Source organism: Leucoraja erinacea, chromosome 1, assembly GCF_028641065.1.
Source record: "Leucoraja erinacea ecotype New England chromosome 1, Leri_hhj_1, whole genome shotgun sequence".
Lineage (NCBI taxonomy): Eukaryota > Metazoa > Chordata > Chondrichthyes > Rajiformes > Rajidae > Leucoraja > Leucoraja erinaceus.
In genome coordinates this window covers 88,410,564-88,423,507 of record NC_073377.1, presented here as the reverse complement: position 1 = coordinate 88,423,507, position 12,944 = coordinate 88,410,564, and the positions used below count along the sequence as shown (strand labels likewise).

General features: G+C 39.7%; 1 protein-coding gene across 15 annotated transcripts in view; it reads right to left on the bottom strand.

Moving 5' to 3' along the window:
* The window catches only part of lcorl (ligand dependent nuclear receptor corepressor-like), a 122,018-nt gene that overhangs the window by 47,523 nt on the left and 61,551 nt on the right, over window positions 1-12,944 (bottom strand). For 9 of the 15 annotated variants that reach the window (XM_055638355.1, XM_055638347.1, XM_055638411.1 and 6 more), the window contains 2 exons: window positions 11,031-11,285; window positions 4,844-4,940 (listed from right to left, as the gene is read on the bottom strand). In XM_055638355.1, the coding sequence (XP_055494330.1) occupies window positions 4,844-4,940; window positions 11,031-11,285 (352 nt within the window). Of the gene's footprint in view, window positions 1-2,254; window positions 4,941-11,030; window positions 11,286-12,944 lie in introns of those variants that run through there. The other 6 variants (XM_055638362.1, XM_055638420.1, XM_055638446.1 and 3 more) reach the window with 4 other exon arrangements.

The window sequence follows — 12,944 nt, the reverse complement described above, 5'->3', positions numbered from 1 at the left end:
GGGATGCGGGTGAAGCATGGCTGGAAGGTGTGTTTAACCACAGATCAGGCGAGTGAGAACAAGGATACAAAGAAAATAGTGGCAGGAAGTCCAAAAGACAAAACAATACTTCAGTGATTCTGGTGAAAACAAGATAACTTGCTTATCAATAATAGAAAATTACAAAGTTCCTGGTAAAATGCTCCTGTTCAGATCTCAGATTTCAACTCTCATGAAGCACCCTTAAACCCGTCTCACGGTGCGAGTTGACCCACGAGGTACCCCGAGTTAAAACTCGTGGTAATAACATACGATTAACGTAGCTGTAACGTCAGAACTCGTGGACGCAACTTAGAGACTCGTGGCGCTAACGGCAGGTACCCGTGAAACTTGTTAACTCTTGGAAAAATTCAAACATGTTTAAAGTTTTCCACGAGTAAAATGTACTGCTGAAGTTAAATAAATTGAAACATTTAAACTTGTTTTAAGAACGTAGTGGCCTATGCGTTTACCTTAGTGTCTCGTGAGTCTACCGTGGGAACTCTTTAACTCAGCGGGCAGGCAGCATCTCTGGAGAGAAGGAATGGGTGACGGGATGACTTTTCCAAATTTCTGCTGCGTCTTTGTGTAACTACAGCATTGTGTGTACACTTTTTGTCAACCAGCATCTGCCCTTTCTTGTGTATTATATTATTTGTATCCGTGGCAGTTGATTGTCACTCTCTTCAGTTTCCCAGGGGGTCGGGACGGGACCTCCCTCTCACACAGGCTGAGACTGCCTCTGTGAGTGTTCGTCTCTTTCTCCCCCTCTCCCACACACAGTAAGACCGAGGTACTGTGCTCAGTCCATCTGTGTCTCCCACATACACAGTAAAACTCTGCTTTGTGTGTGTATATACGTCTCCCCCCATTTCTCTCTTTCTCCATCCCACCTCTCTCTTTCTCCCCCCCCCCCACCCACAATAAGACCGATGTATTCTGCTTAGTCTCTCTTCCCTCCCACACACACAGATAGACCGAGGTCCTGTGCGCTCTTTCTCCCCCCCAGTCATGCCGAAGTACACCACACTGCCTCTGTGCCTCTCTCTCTGTGTCTCTCTCCCCCTCTCTCCTTCCTACATTCAGAGGTCCACACTCTCTGTGTGTCTCTCTCCCCTACACACACACACACACACACACTGCCCGTTGTGTGTGTGTCTGCCTCTGTCTCTCTCTCCCACACACACACAATTAAAGGTACTCCACGCTGCCTGTATGTGTGTGTCTGTCTCTCTCTCTGTCCCACACCAACACAGTCAGTCAGTCAGAGGAACTCCACACTGTGTGTGTGTGTGTGTGTGCGCGCGCGCGCCTCTATCTCTCCCTATCACAGTCAGAGTGAGGTACTCCCCTCGCAGTCTCTCAGCGTCCACTCCACGGGCAGGGTGCATCTGCCACCCTCAGGCTGCCCAGGCAGTCTTACACGACTCCGGTGGCGGGCTCCATACACAGCTGTTTAACCTGCCCCCCCCCCCCAGTTGATTGTCGCTCCCTTCAGTTTCCCAGGGGGTCGGGAAGGGACAGTAGTTGGGAGGGAAAAGTGGGGAGTGTGGGGGGGGTCATTTCATCTGTCTACAAAGAGTTGCTTATTAACAGACCTTCATTCAGGGTTGGCTCAAGAGTAACTCGGGAGACGAAGTTGGAACATCGCAGAAATGACAAGTAAACGGAAAACTTGTCATACCCGTGGGAACAGTTAAACACTTGATCATACACTTGGAATCTCGTACACAACCACGAGTCTTTCACTCGGGGTACCTCGTGGGTCAGCTCGCACCGTGAGACAGGGCTATTACTTGTGAAATAAATGCCTTCTCAATTGACTCTGAAGAGTGGCACATTTGGTGCAAATATACAAACCCTTGAAGATGAAGAAATCGTTCCTGGTTCACACCTTAACTCACTAACTTTTCTATATTCTAAAATATGGGAGCATTATATGTCTTGTCAGATTAAAATGATTTATGTGAGAATAGCTGAATTTATCTCTCAATTTGCTCCAGCATTCTATGACCTGTGATGAGCACAATGATTACGCCCACATTTGAGATTAGGCAAATTCCATTATTGTATTAATTTTGATATATTCTCAACCTCTGTCGGTAATGTGAATTATAATATATGGGTGCCTGAGACAAAATATTTAAGAACGACAAAAGAAACAACAAAGCTAAAGTGTTTAATGATCAAATAAAAGTTGTCAAGAGAGTCTGAAAGGAAAACAAGATATATGGGATATATGTATTGGCACCTTTATTTCAATATACCTCACAAGAAAAAAATCTATAATATTATTTTTAAAACATCAGAAATGGAAACGAGAAACTGGCTAAACATATTTGCACTGAAATTTGACACTTCTGGCACTTTAAAAGTTTTCAGATGCTGCATTAGTAAGATGTCCACAAATAATTTTGTAAATGTGGAAGAATCATAAATAGTATTTTTGTGCATTCCTTATGCACACAACAACATAGTGGAGTACAAACCGTGCAAATGATCTAACATACAAGTTTCTTTCAAAAATATTCTCAAACATGTAACACAATTGGGGTAAGTAAACAGCTAGAAATTGTGTTTTAATGTTCATTGCAATCAAATCCACTGGCAATATATTTGTCCCTGCGTCAAAACATAAGCATCTATGCAACAAAGATGAAACATAATAGCATTTATGTTTACTTGTCAGTTAGAAATCTATCAGCAAACAATCCAAAGACAAAATACGCTTTTAAATAAAAGAAAACTCTCAAAGTGGTCGGTGGGGGCGCTCCAAGCCAGCACCCTGCCAGCAGCATGTCAATTTTTTTCAACTTTTATTTTTTTAGTGTGTTTAAATGTATGTTTTTAATGTTTCTTTGTGCGTTTTGTGTGGGGGGATGAGGGGGAAACCGCTTTGGTCGCTTCCTCCACGGAGAGGTGACTTTTTCCAGGTCGCCTCCCCCGTGGCTTAACAGCAAGGATCGGTGCGGCCTTTCCTGGAGACGCGACCGGGGGCTTCAGCGGCGGGCGCAGCGTGGACTCTCATCACGGAGCGGGCGAGCCCTCGCTAGGGGTCGCCGGAGGGGAGCGCTCCGCCTGAAGCCGCGGTCTGCAGAGCTCCAGCCAGTGCGACGTCTGCAGCCTGGGATCCCTCGCTGGGGACCCGGGAGAGGAAGAAGCTTCCACTCCAACTGCCGGACCGTGGCAAACTTTTACCGCGAGCGCGACATGGACTTACCATTGGGAGCGGGGTCCCTTGCTGGGGATCCCTGGAGGGGAGCTTCGACTTCGACTGCCGGCCCTGCGGTCTGCGGTGCTTCTGGCTGCGGCAAAATCACTGACCACTGGCCTGCGGCCTACACCAATCTGAAGCCGCGGTCTCCAGTGAGGGAGGCACCGATTCAGGACTTACCTTGACTTTCATTCAGCTGGACGCCCACGGCGGCGACTGCGGAGGGTTGAGGTCCCGACCACGGGGAAAAATGGAGGACTGGCCAATTTTTGTGCCTTCCACCACAGTGATGAATGCAGTGGTGGATGCTTGTGTTAAATTTTTATTGTGTTTTTGTGTGTTCTTTCTCATTGTACCGCTGCTGGCAAATTCATTTCACTTGTACTTTATGTTCAATATGACGAATAAAACCGTATTGTATTGTATTGTATCTTGTAGCTGGAAATTTCATTTTGTAATATTGAATGAAATAATCAGATGACTTCACCAGCAAAACTCGGTTGATATGCTAATAAGCAAACTACAGCTCAGTTTTTACCTCTTGGTTAGGAATGCCACAACTGGGCAAAATGAGCGTGAGGGACAGTTTTTACCTTAATAACGTGATTTAATTAGTATTTTCATATATTTTTGCATTGATTCTACACCAAAAATCACAACAGTCTTGCCATCATTCCTGAACGAAGGTTTTAGAGTTCTAGATATTATAAATATTGACCGTTGTATATTATTCAGAGGATGGAATGCTGCAGTTATTAAAAGGTTAAGAAGCCTTGGCAAATAATATTAAACCTCTAAACATAAAAAGTGTTATACAGGGAGTGGAGGCACGTGGTTTTCATTGACATTTTGTTTATTTTATAATCAAATCCATATGCATGAAAATTAGATGTGTAAACTGTTAACTTCACTCATAATTTTGCCAATCTGGTTTGAAGTTTTTGACAAATCTTTTTTAAATTTCTTAATGACAAGTATTCCCGTAAATGCTTTCATAAGTATGAAGATTTTCAGTACAACAAACAGTTGCTTTGCAAATGCTGAAATCAAAAATGTCCCAAACACTTTATAAATCATGCAGACAATCAGAGATATCTGGATAAAGACTACCAAACATGAAGAACTGATCACACAACAAATCAAAACTTTTTCATTAGGAAGACACTTTCAACCACTGTACTCCAACACCCCCAGAGGTTTTATGCAATTATGAAACTCAAAGTAATAGAAAATGTACACACCTCCATAAATTGAGCTTTTTCACTCTCAATATATAAAATCCTATTTCAGAAACAAATTAAATATGCAAATACAATCCAGAACCACTGAGTCATGTAAACAATTGACAACATAGGTTATTTATCAAAGCAAATATATTTTAAACAATTGTTTTTTAAGAAGTGTGTGAACGTGACAAATGTTCCTTTAATACAACAGCTGTAAAAACAAATCCCAATGGTAATACTCTTTGAAAACTGTAGGATGAAGAAACATTGTATTCTGTGACTGGAGCAAAATGATGTTTAAGCCAGAAAAAAAACCAGGAAAAAAGGTAGTGTTTTCATGGTTTAAATGTAAATCCTTTGGATCTATTTCTTCAATAATACTTACCCTGATAATTTGGTAGTGGTTGATGTCAGACAAGATCCAGTTGAAAGTGTGGAATCTAAACTATTCTTCTTTGTTGACAGATCAAGTACTCCATCTGCTAACAGAAAGTTGGTTCAATTTTTCTTTAGTAAAAGCCTACTAAGATGTTTAACCTTCACTAATATTTACATTTTGCTTTCCATTAAATTCCAAAACCTGTCAACTCAGATCTTCTGATGAAATTCCAGTTAAATACTGAAGAGCCATAATCTTTATGGATGGCAACTGTCAATTTCATGAAATATTTAAAAACAGTAGAAAAATCTTTAATTATAAATAAAATAGAATGTGTATTAATATGAAGATGTGGGGCCAAAAATATCACCTAAAAGCAGAGGATCTTAAACAGGAACAGCCTCACTAGATGAAATAGAAGAAACTGAACTCTGATTTTCACTCTTTACCTGATAGAAAAAGGTGGGGCACAAGGAACTGCAGATGCTGCAGTAACTTAGCAGGTCAGGCAGCATCTCTGGATGGCAGGAAGAGGTTTATTTTCTGATCAGGACAATTTTAAGACCGAACACCTTATAAAGCACTAAATAATATGTAGAGAGTAAAGATGATGTAAGTGCAGATCAAGAAAGGAATCATCCACCTGACTGAAAATATTCTCCTCCATCACATCTAGGAAAATCATTTGCTATGTCTTGTTCCATAGTAACAGATGACTTCATGTGGGTTATTCATTACACTTCAAACATAATACATCAAATCTTTCATGATATTGGTGAAAAATTGAAATGCCTGACATTAAAATAGCATTAACAAATTTCAATCCACTTTGAAGAAAAATTGTATGCAAGTTCTATGAAAACCAGTTTCCTATCTCGGAAAGACAAATGATATAAAGATGAATATACAGCATTTCTAAATCATTACTACTTGTGCATGGCAGTGTTGCTATCTTTCATAACAACTACTATATCACCAGGACTTCTACGCAACTGCTATATTGTAAAAGGTATTTAATGGAGAACACCAAACGAAAAATGGGATTCTCTTTACGAATTTAAGGGCATGGAGATGCCTGATGAATCCACTTTATATCCCTTTTTTTCCCAATACAAGGAATGTCCAACTAGGATACTATACTCGTCAAATGTATTACATTACAATGTATTACATCACAATGTATTAAATTTTACAGCTTAGAGTAAGACGTGCACCAGAGGCCCCAGGACTCATCATCCTACATCTATTGGCCTGGTTGCATTATTTTGTGACTTTTATTTTGTAAGAAGCTTCAAGGCTTGGCAGGAAAAAGAATCATTACAATAAATCATTAACGTGGCAATTCCTGTTGTTCTTGACTGTCATCAAGAATGTGTCATCTCTAGGCACTGCTCTCCAATATTCCTGAGTATTTCCAAAACACACTTGAAGCTATCAAAACTATGCAAACTAATCAACTCCACTCTCCCCATCAACATATCTTCCAACTATATACTAAATCACTGCATGGAACTTTCTATTAATCCTGGAAAAATGATTCTCATACTCTGGGCTCAACAGATGGGACCCATCAAGACGGATCTTCGTCTTTTAAGAAGGACCTGCCCAAATTGCACAATCTTTTAAGGAGGACCTGCCCGATTGCACAATTTATTACATTGATCCACATACAAATAAGCAACAGGTAAACCTCTTCACTGGCATCCTCGGCAAAGGTAAATCGAAACAGGAATGGCTCATACACCAACAACACACCTAAATCAGGCCTGACTTAGACCTATGATCTGCAGGTTCATAACTCTTTGCTTCAAGTGTTAAGTGTGTCTCCAAATTTGTACAATTCACTGAATCTTAAGAATGGGTGTAAAGGACCTGGGTAAGCATCATGTAAATGTTTTATATTGTTTTAATGTATTTTTTCACTTTTGACAGCCTTTGCTCATCGTTTAATATCCAGCTGCATCTTCTCTCTATGTGTACCCACCCCTTTACTCCCTCATGGCTGGGTAGAAATCGCAGTATTTAGACTTTGTGATGATGAAAGAGCAGCAATATATTCTCAAGTGAGAAGGATTTGTGTCTTGGAGGGGTACCTTTAGGTTGGCCATTCCCAAGCACCTACTATTGGCCGTATCCGTCACAAGAACAGAAAAGTGTACGAGAACAATCTAGAGATTACCACTGCAAGATTCTGTACTTTCATTTCAATCTTATTCCTTCATGCACACAGACAGCAAAAATCTTCAAGCTGATGAATAATAGCTGTATGGAGATTTTAATTTGAAAATATTGACTCCTCCAGCACTACACTTGGGTCCCCCAACCTGCCTGACCACAAGATCTTTATAACTGAGCACATATCTAATCCTTAATACTACCTGCCCTATGATTATCCCCACAATCAAGGCGTTGGAGTCTTTACGTTAGATTTTAGAGATACAGCGTGGAAACAGGCCCATTGGTCCACCAAATCCACGCCAACCAGCAATCACTCCACTAGGACTACCCTACACACTAGGGATAACTTACATTTTTTTTTTACAGAAGCCAATTAACCTACAAACCTGTACATCTTTGGAGTGTGGGAGGAAACTGGAGCATCCAGAGAAAACCCACACGGTCATAGGATGAAAATAGAAATTCCATAGTCAGGATCAAACTCGGGTCTACTCTTGGCAGCTACTCTACCGCTGCGCCACACTTATCCCCATGCCTCAAAATGTTTACAACCTGGACTCTTGATCAAACTCTTCCCTGTAGATCCACTGCCATGTGTTTCTTTGAAAACTTATTCATGCTACTAGCACTTAGAACTTATTATTCATCCACCCAAAATGTCTAAGAACATTTTAAAAATGGATCTGGAGTTGCACAACGACCACACAAAGTACATAATTATTTTCCTGTGGGATATAACTGAAACAAATAGGTTTTTATAACAATCCAATAGTTTTATGGTTGTTAATATTAATAATAACTTCTTAATTCCAGAAATAATTATTCAAATTTAAATTCTACACCTGTCAAACTTCATTCTGGATTTATTCATGTAAACCACTGACATTTGTCCAATAATGACAATGCCCCCTTTAACCAACAATCTTAGCATGTTTCATTGAATCAAATAATAGCTTACTGTTTCCTACTTTAGACTGTTATACAGTGCCCTCCATAATATTTTAGACAAAGACCCATCATTTATTTATTTGCCTCTGTACTCTACAATTTGAGATCTGTAATAGAAAAAAAATCACATGTGGTTAAAGTGCACATTGTCAGATTTTAATAAATGTCATTTTTATACATTTTGGTTTCACCATGTAGAAATTACAGCAGTGTCTATACATAGCCCCCCCCCCCATTTCAGGGCACCATAATGTTTGGGACACAGCAATGTAATGTAAATGAAAGTAGTCATGTTTAGTATTTTGTTGCATATCCTTTGCATGGAGTGACTGCTTGAAGTCTGCGATTCATAAACATCACCAGTTGCTGGGTGTCTTCTCTGGTGACGCTCTGCCAGGCCTGTATTGCAGCCATGTTTAGTTTATGCTTGTTTTGGGAGCTAGTCCCCTTCAGTTTTCTCTTCAGCATATAAAAGGCATGGTCAATTGGGATCAGATCGGGTAATTGACTTGGCCACTCAAGAATTTACCATTTTTTAGCTTTGAAAAACTCCTTTGCTGCTTTAGCAGTATGTTTAGGATCATTGTCTTGCTGTAGAATGAATCGCCGGCCAATGAGTTCAGAGGCATTTGTTTGAACTCGAGCAGATAGGATGTGTCTATACACTTCAGAATTCATTATGTTACTATACTACCATCAGCAGTTGTATCATCAATGACAATAAGTGAGCCAGTACCTTCAGCAGCCATACATGCCCAGGCCAAATGGCACAATATCCCAAACATCGTGTTTCACAGTGAGGTGGTATGCTTTGGATCGTGGGCAGTTCCTTCTCTCCTCCATACTTTGCTCTTGCCATCATTCTGATATAAGTTAATCTTTGTCTCATCTGTCCACAAGAACTTTCCAGAACTGTGGTTGCTCTTTTAAGTACTTCTTGGCAAACTGTAACCTGGCCATCCTATTTTTGTGGCTGACCAGTGGTTTGCATTTTGCAGTGTAGACTCTGTATTTCTGTTCATGAATTCTTCTGCGGACAGAAGTAATTGACAAATCCACACTTTACTCCTGAAGTGTGTTTCTGATAGAAACATAGAAAATAGGTGCAGGAGTAGGCCATTTGGCCCTTCGAGCCTGCACCGCCATTCGATATGATTCAGTATCCCATCCCTGCCTTCTCTCCATACCCCCTGATCCCTTTAGCCACAAGGGCCACATCTAACTCCCTCTTAAATATAGCCAATGAACTGGCCTCAACTAACGTCTGTGGCAGAGAATTCCACAGATTCACCACTGATCTGTTGGACAGGTATTTGGGGATTTTTCTTTATTATAGGGAAAATTCTTCTGTCATCAGCCGTGGAGGTCTTCCTTGGCCTGCCAGTCCCTTTGCGATTACCAGTGCTCTCTTTCTTCTTAATGATGTTCCAAACAATTGATTTTGGTAAGCCTAAGGTTTGGCTGATGTCTTTGACAGTTTTATTCTTGTTTCTCAGTCTCATAGTGGCTTCTTTGACTTTCATTGGCACAACTTTGGTCCTCGTTAATAACATTTTCCAAAGGTGATGGAGAGACTGGAGGAAAGACTAGGTGCTGAGGGTGCTCTTATACCTGCATTAAGGTGGCAATTAAACACACCTGAGCAATTACAAGCACCTGTGAAACCATATGTCCCAAACATTATGGTGCCCTGGCATGGGGGGACTATGAATAAACACTGCTGTCATTTCTACATGGTGAAACCAAAATGTATAAAAATGGCCTTTATTAATATCTGACAATGTGCACTTTAACCACATGTGATTTTTTTCCTATTACAAATCTCAAATTGTGGAGTACAGAGACAAATAAATAAATCATGGGTTTTTGTCCCAACATTATGGAGCGCACTGTATCTTGTGATATACAACTTCAGTTACGTTTCTGCAACTTACCTGCACGAAGTCCCCACAGCCTGCGTATAAATACCACTATTTTCACCCCTTTTATCTATTTCAACTCACTAAATCTTTCTATCTTTATTATGTATGTTACAAAAACTTCAAGACAAAAATAAGGCTTTTTCTTCAGTTTATACATTTTCTGTTAACATTTTCTTGCTTTTTAACCATTATTTTGAAGTGATCAGGGCCATTTTGTGGTCAAGATAATTTAGCAGGGAAATTATAATTTAAAAAAAGTTGCTTCTGATCCCTTGTTCTTAACTTATACTAAGTCACAGAGCACAGAAAGAGATATTCCAGCCCACCATATCCATTTAAACTATAATCACCCATACTTAAATTTTGTTGAATTTCTGTCTCATTTGGTGCATTCCAGATCCCAAGCACTATCTGGATATAGCATGTCTTCAGATTACCATTTATCCCTGACCCACAAACTCAAAGGATCTTTTGTCTAACCTGTGTATGTCCCCTGTAGTTTTTGTTTACCTCATGCATTCATGGACTGTCATACGACATGAAAAATAATTTTCTTTTATATTTAAAGTGAGAAATAATTTTCTTGAGAAATAAAATTATTCATATTTTTATCATGCCTCTATTTCAAATGCACTCTAGGTAAATCTCATTTCACTTGCTCCGACATGCCACATTTTAAGCCCAATAGCAAACCAACGCTAACCTAAGTGAGAACTTGAATCACTACGGAGGCTGTGGACCATGTGTTGGCAAATTTGCTTAGTATAGATATTGCTTGAAGTTGGTATGAAATTGTTGGACCCAAAGGCTTGTTGGAGCTAAGAATGAGGGACCAGAAGTGACAGGATTTTGTTATTAAAGGCTTTGTTACTTGAACGCTTTCCAAAACTGCATACAGGTCAATGGGCAAACGGTCAATTTTTTGGCTAGAATTTGACCTTGCAATTACTTAGTACAAGATTGAGGCAGTGACTTCCATTACATCAATTATGACTGCTTTGAGACCAAACTGCAAATGGCAAGACGGTAACTTAAAGGCAACTTTATGTTAAACTATTTCCATATTGAGCATCTGAACCGCCTGTGCCACTTCTCTCACACACAAATTCAAACATCCCCCCCCCCCTCCTAATTAATATAATTACCTTGTTGGAAACATTTTTGTTGATTTTTATTCACAGTGAGGTCTAACGGTCCCTCCTGCTCCTGGTGAAAGGAGTTCTGGGTTCGGTTGGCGGGAGGATCGTCTGGGACAGAAACAGATTCATCGGCTGATCCAGTTTGAGTTTCAGGAACACGATTACTTCGGGATATATATTCAATTGCAAACTGACGAATCATTCTTTTCATTATTTCCTGAGCAACTAAAGGAATGTTGCGATCACAGTTCTGAGGAAGGTCTAAAAAAATAATTAAAATAGTAGTTTAAGACACAAATGTTTATTTTTAATTAGAAGTATATAATATCAAATTAGACAATTATCTTCACAAATACAATAAACACAATGACAAAAACATTTCTGGAAACTTAGGACAACAGATTGGCATAAAATTGCTGTTTAAATTTGCCATCCGATTCCTTTCATTGATTTACACTTAATCCTTAATCTGCTGATCCCTCACTTTCAGTCTATGACACTTGGTACTAAATACCCATCCAAGGTAAACCATTATGGTATTTACCCTATTAAGACCAATACGAACTGTGTATGTTTCAGTAAGCTCAACTTTTGTTCTAAATAAGGGGAAATAAAGGCTCAATTTAGTTTAATCTCCTCACAATCCCCCATCCCAGGTGTCATTTTTGTGAACCATCATTGTACCCCTCTGTCATGTGTCCGCATTCTTAAGTAGGAAGACCCCACCTGTGCACAATTATCCAAATGTGGTCTCGCCAGAGCCCTGCATAATTCCGAAAGATGTCCCAATTTTTCACCCTCAAACTCAGATGGTAAAGACCAAGTGCCTATTTGTCTTTTTATTTCCCTCTCTACCTTGCATATTAAGTTTGTTGTTATTTATTTGCAAGAACACACATATTCGTTAATATCATCACCTTTTAATATCGCTCCATTTGATAATCATTCTACCAAACTATTTTCATATCATATTCAATCTGCTCGCATGTCCCATTTATCCTTTTATCCTCCCGAAGCATTGCTTCACTGTCAGCAGTGCCACCTAGCTTTGCACCATCAGCAAACTTGTCCCCTCAGTGGCATTATCAGCACAGATCTTGATGCCATCCCTCAGTCATATGCACCAAAGCAGAAAATAACATACTTTCTTGCTGTTTTCAGTCTGTTAACCAACTCGTATTCACCAAGACACCATCTTCAATCCTGTGTTCTAATTTTGTTTAGTGACCTTGTATAGTTCTTTAACAAGACATTTTAAAAGTCATATATACCAAATTAATTGGGTCCCCCTTAGGTGCTTCAAAACAAAATATCCAACATAATTCACCTTTCAGAACTATAAACAAATTCAATCTTTTACTTGCACTGTGCCCACTTTTTTAATATTGATGTACCACAATGGTCGTGTTTTTAAAAAACTTAGTGTTGCCCTATTGTTTTGTTTTTATGTCGTTTTTTTTCATAATTGGTTAATTTTATCTAAAATGTAAACATAGAAAATAGATGCAGGAGTAGGCCATTCGGCCCTTCGAGCCTGCACTACCATTCAATACGGTCATGGCTGATCATCCAAAACGTACCCCGTTCCGGCTTTTCCCCCCATATCCCTCGATTCCTTTAGCTCCAAGAGCTCAATCTAACTCTTGAAAAAACTGTGTGTTTGGGTCCGTGTTGTTGCCAAGCATTTTATTGTACTGGTACCTTGTTTTTCTTGTGCACATGACATACTCTACTTGACTTATCAACAAATATCAAGAAATAAAGTTCTCAATTTTTGAAATCCGTCCATTCCAATCAGGGGAAATCCTATTAAATTTATGGACCTCAACCACCACCTTCTTTACCAGCTGTTTCAAAACCTTGCAAAGTTCTGGCCTGGGAGATGTATTATCTTTCGTCTCAAAGCTTCAAACCATACCC